Source organism: Phaenicophaeus curvirostris, chromosome 26 (assembly GCF_032191515.1).
Source record: "Phaenicophaeus curvirostris isolate KB17595 chromosome 26, BPBGC_Pcur_1.0, whole genome shotgun sequence".
Lineage (NCBI taxonomy): Eukaryota > Metazoa > Chordata > Aves > Cuculiformes > Cuculidae > Phaenicophaeus > Phaenicophaeus curvirostris.
In genome coordinates this window covers 5,143,142-5,148,363 of record NC_091417.1, presented here as the reverse complement: position 1 = coordinate 5,148,363, position 5,222 = coordinate 5,143,142, and the positions used below count along the sequence as shown (strand labels likewise).

The 5,222-nt window shown below is 54.7% G+C and overlaps 1 protein-coding gene across 1 annotated transcript; it reads right to left on the bottom strand.

Moving 5' to 3' along the window:
• Positions 1–2,629: 2,629 nt before the first annotated feature.
• Positions 2,630–2,923, bottom strand: LOC138731025 (feather keratin Cos1-2-like). The gene has a single exon (XM_069876717.1). The coding sequence runs from the start codon at positions 2,921–2,923 to the stop codon at positions 2,630–2,632; it is 294 nt and encodes a 97-aa protein (XP_069732818.1).
• Positions 2,924–5,222: the final 2,299 nt, after the last annotated feature.

The window sequence follows — 5,222 nt, the reverse complement described above, 5'->3', positions numbered from 1 at the left end:
TGCAAAGCAAAACATCTGCTGGAGCAGTAGGTTACATGGTCAGGAGGAGGACGTGACCCATCCTTCTCTTTTCCTCCCTCCTCAGCTCACCCTGATTGTCCCTGGTTGTTGCCTCCCCAGGTGGGTTTGTTTGCTGATGGGTTTTCACCCCATCCTGCCTAACACTGCCTGCAGGAGAAATACTGTGAGGACATGGTGGAGCAGCAGGGCTGGGCTTTGGCTCCACCCTCAGGGCTGGGGCTTGGACGCCTCTTGGAGCTGACGAGGGCAGCAGAGGGCAAGGGCTGAGCATCAGGTCCCTCCTGCTGGCAGGGACAGCGGGACATGGTCCTCCTTCTCCTGGCAGTGCTGCTGGCACTGGCAGCCTCGGGTGAGATGGGAGCGGGAGGCTGGGCAGAAGGAGGCACAAGGTTGTGGTGTTGGGGGTGGAAGGAGGAGCCGGGAGTGCTGAGTCCCTGGGGCCCTGCGAGGGTTTGTGTCAGGAGAGCAGGGGCTGGGGCGGGGGGGATGGCAAATGATGGGGCCACCTCAGGAGGGATGGGGATGTGTGGTGTGAGGGGTGGCAGGGACCTGGAGAGAGAAGAGAGCAGGGACAGAGCGCTCAGGCTTTGAGAGGCTGGGAAAAGGGAGCTGGGCAGTGGGGACATTGAGCAAGGTGCTGGAGAGACAGACAGACAGGCTGACAGGCAAGCAAAGCTGAAAGCCCTTTCTGGCTTCCCAGGTGGTGCCCAAAAGGACTCTGTGTTCCAGTTCCCAGCAGAGATGACCATCCAGACAGGACACAGCGCAACTCTGCACTGCAATTTCTCCACCAGCGATTATGCTCCCTACCTCTTCTGGTACCAGCATCGCCAGACCCAGTCCCCTCAGAGGCTGCTGTGGGTGACAAAAAGCAAACCTCGTATGGATTCAGGGAGATTCTCCTCTGTGCTGTCTGCAGAGAACTCCCAGGTGTTTCTGCACGTGCAGGGTGCAGAGCTCCAGGACAGCGCTGCCTATTTCTGTGCGCTGAGCCCACCCTGGTGCCCAGAGCGTGCAGCGCTGCACAAAAATGTGGGGGGTGCTCTGGGGAGCTGTTCCCTCCCTGCCACTGCTTGCCTGGAGCTCTGAGCTCAGCCTGCACAGCAGCAGCACTTGGGGCTCAGGGAATCTGGGCTTCTATCTTCCCACCTTGGGCTGCTGGGAAGAAAAGCCCTGCAGGACTTTTTCAGCTGTACCAATATTGCCAAAGCCCAAGACTTCTCCATGTGCAGAGCCCAGAAGCAAAGAGCCCAACACATAAATGCAGCCTAGGAATGTCCTAGGCTCCTTGCAGGCTCCTCAGTGGATATGGAGGGCTCTGGGATCATGTCCAGCTCCTCCCCAGGGAGCAGGGCTGTTGTGCTGAGCTGCCCAGGCAGCAGGGGATGGTGTGTCCCAGCCAGCCAGGCTGGCTGGAGGCTGATGGAGAGGAACCTTTCTGTGACCCATGGATGATTCCTGTTTGGAACAATCAGATCACTTTTTATATTACGCTTAGATATAGAATGAATGAATGAATTATTAAGGATACAAATCTTCAATGGGACTGAGGATGAAATGAGGTTACAGGGCCCAATCAAGAGGCACAGAGCCACGTCGGTGCCCCAACAGGGATTTCAGTTACCTTGCAGTATATTCTGGTCAATCTCTGGCCTCTTACATTGCTGTTATCACTAGAATTGTACTATTCTTAATAAATAACAGTGTTAGAAAGTGATTTCTTCTCTGTGTAACTGTGCTGGGCTATTGTTGCTTCCAGAAAGCATGAGAAAGGAAAGCCGTGAGCAACAGGGCCCAGGGACTCCAAGTATTTAGGGTGATGTAAGGTGTTTCCTCTATGATCTAAGAGCTCAGCCGGTCTCATCGAAGGTCAGAGACCTCTGCTACAAGTAGATACACTGTGCAGGATACACTGTGCAGGAGATACACTGCCCGCAGGAGAAATACTGGATGCATTTGCCTGGTCCCCTCTCTGTGCAGCCTGTGAGCACACAAACAATGCCGTGGACTTATCCTTCCCCAGAACATTCCTGTCCTGCTGTCCTTGTCCTTAGCATCCTCAGCAGAGTTCAGGCTTCATTGTGTTCCCATGGGGGTTCTCTACATTGTATGTTTGTGATCAGCTCTGGTTGGGTCTCCTCATGCCCACTTCCTCTTCTCCACCAGAGCAGCACCTTTCTCCTTTGAAACCATGGGCAGCACCCAAGAAGGAAGGAGCACACGGAGTCCAGGCTTGAATGGAGCAGAATTTTAATGAGTCATCAGAGGGAAACAAAGTCACTCCAAGTGGAAGTTAGAAGTGCAGGGAGCCCAGCGAGCAGCAGGGCGCTCAGTGAACAGCTTAGAGTCTGAGATCGTTGACTGTAGAGAAGTACTCTTGTAATTTCTGTCAATCTGCCACATGAAGGGAGAGTAGACAGAGGGTCCCGACGAGGAGAGGGCTGGTGGAACTTGTTGTCAAGGGGAACCTGAGCAGACAAGGAAAACGGAAGAAAGGCAAAAGTGTTCAAACTATCTTGGTATTCACAATGAAAGATCTTGGTTCTCTGACCAGCACCATGCTCCAAGTTCCTCAAGGTGTCTCCCTGGAGCTTCTGCAACATCTTATTCACAGGAGGAACCTCCTGCCACAGTAGCGGCCGGCAATGCCAGAGAGGCCAAATCCCCCGGAGTTGATGGGCACTCCCTGAGAGCTGAGGATGCTGCCAACAGCAGCGGAGGTGGAGGAGCCCACAACAGTGTTCTGAGGGAAGGAGCTGAGGATGGGGCCAGGCAGGGTCACCACCACGGGAGAGGGCTCGATGGCGATGGTGGAGCTCTGGCACTGCCGCACACAGCACTCATTGCAGCTGCTGGCCAGCGGGCACGGGCCGCAGGGCTGGCACGGGTTGTAGCAGGACATGGCTTAGAGTCAGAGGGTACCTGGGGGAGGAAAGAGAGAGGAAACAGAGCACAGGAGTGTGTGAGGAGAAGCCAAGTGCACTCCTGAGTGGGGATGGAGAGGATTCAGACTCACCTGGTTCCCAAGCAGAAGGAGGCAAAGGAATGGACTGAGCAAGCAGGGGCTTGGGCTGGCTTTTATCCCTGCCATTCATTGCCACAGGGCAAGAGGCACCTTTGCAGACCCAACAATGTTCTGACAAGCTCATCTTGAATGCAAAGCATCACAGCTGATGATATGGACTGGGCTTTGGTTTTCGTCACTGCTGCCTTTTTATTTCCACATTTGTTCCATGCCCATTCCTCAAAGAAGGCTTCTTCTGAGTCCTGGGATGAAAGGTCTAAGGATCTCCAGGGCAGGAACGCAGCCCTGTGGGCAGAAAACTCAGCTCCAGTGATGGTCACATGTGGAAAAATAAAGTGTTGTCAGCCTGGGTCACTCTGGTGTGGTGTTTGAAGCATTGTTGTAAGGAAGAAGCTCCAGCAGCCAAGCCCAAGGGCTCCTGTGCTGAGGACATGGTGGAGCAGCAGGGCTGGGCTTTGGCTCCACCCTCGGGGCTGGGGCTTGGACGCCTCTTGGAGCTGGCAGGGGCAGCAGAGAGCAAGGGCAGAGCATCAGGTCCCTCCTGCTGGTACGGGCAACTGGACATGGTTCTCCTTCTCCTGGCAGTGCTGCTGGCACTGGCAGCCTCGGGTGAGATGGGAGCTGGAGGCTGGGCAGAAGGAGGCACAAGGTTGTGATGTTGGGGGTGGAAGGAGGAGCCGGGACTGCTGAGTCCCTGGGGCCCTGCGAGGGTTTGTGTTGGGAGAGCAGGGGCTGTGGGGAGGATGGCAAATGATGGGGTCCAGCTTGGGAGGGATGGGGATGTGGGGTGTGAGGTGTGGCAGGGACCTGGAGAGAGAAGAGAGCAGGGACAGAGAGCTCAGACTTTGAGAGGCTGGGAAAAGGGAGCTGGGCAGTGGGGACAGTGAGCAAGGTGCTGGAGAGACAGACAGACAGGCTGAAAGGCAAGCAAAGCTGAAAGCCCTTTCTGGCTCCCCAGGTGGTGCCCAAAAGGACTCTGTGTTCCAGTTCCCAGCAGAGATAACCATCCAGACAGGACACAATGCAACTCTTCACTGCAATTTCTCCACCCGTGAACCTCAATTCTACATCATTTGGTACCAGCAGCACCAGACCCAGTCCCCTCAGAGGCTGCTGTGGGTGGCAAAGTACAATGCTCATAAGGCTACTGGGAGGTTCACGTCTGAGATGTCTGCAGAGAACTCCCAGGTGTTTCTGCATGTGCAGAATGCAGAGCTCCAGGACAGCGCTGCCTATTTCTGTGCGCTGAGCCCACCCTGGTGCCCAGAGCGTGCAGCGCTGCACAGAAACCTGAGGGGTGCTCTGGGGAGAGGTTCCCTCCCTGCCGCTGCTTGCCTGGAGCTCTGAGCTCAGCCTGCCCAGCAGCAGCACCTGGGACTGAGGTAACCTTGGCTTGTATCTTCCCAACTTAGGCTGCTGGGAAGAAAAGCCCTTCAGTATTTTTCCAGGTGCACCCATATCCAGGGACTTTGATGAGGAAAAGAGTCCTGGAACCCTGGCAGCTGCAGCCTAACCAATGCAAAGCAGGCTTGGAAACGCCCTCTGCTTCAAAGAGCTGAACACAGAGCAAGGAACCAGTTGATCTCCTTCCCTTGTCCTGTGCCTCAACTTATTGTCACAGCTGAGCATTGAAGAGTGACTTGCATAATTTTAATTACCAATTTAGAAGTACATTCAGACCCTGCGTCAAGGGAAGGGAGAGAAATGTAAATTTTATTGAGTGTCTTATGCCAGGAATAATGGCCACTAGGAGAGGTCCAGACATTGCCAGTTCTACATAGAACCAGAGCAGGATTTGGTGAAACTACCACAAGAACAGGGCATGGCTGAACCTTGAAAAAGTCAGAGGGAACAGAGCAACCCAGGCCCTTTCCTAAAGCAGTGGGGCAGCTGCTGGGATCGCTCTGGGAATCCCTGACAAAGTGAAGCACTGAGCAAACTGGGACACAAACCTGAGGGAGGAACCACTCCTCCCGTGTCTGGTTGGAGAAGCCTTACTGCAGGGGTTGGTCACCCTTCCCAAGTGCTGCTCTTTTGAGCACTGTGAGGCATTTGGTGTTTACCCCAGAGAAAACAGAGGGAGGTGGGGGCTTTAGAAGTGAGGTTCGATCTAGCCTAAAAGGGCTGTAATGTGGGTGAGAGGAGCCCTAGGGGAACCGTTGTCTCCTCATGCCCT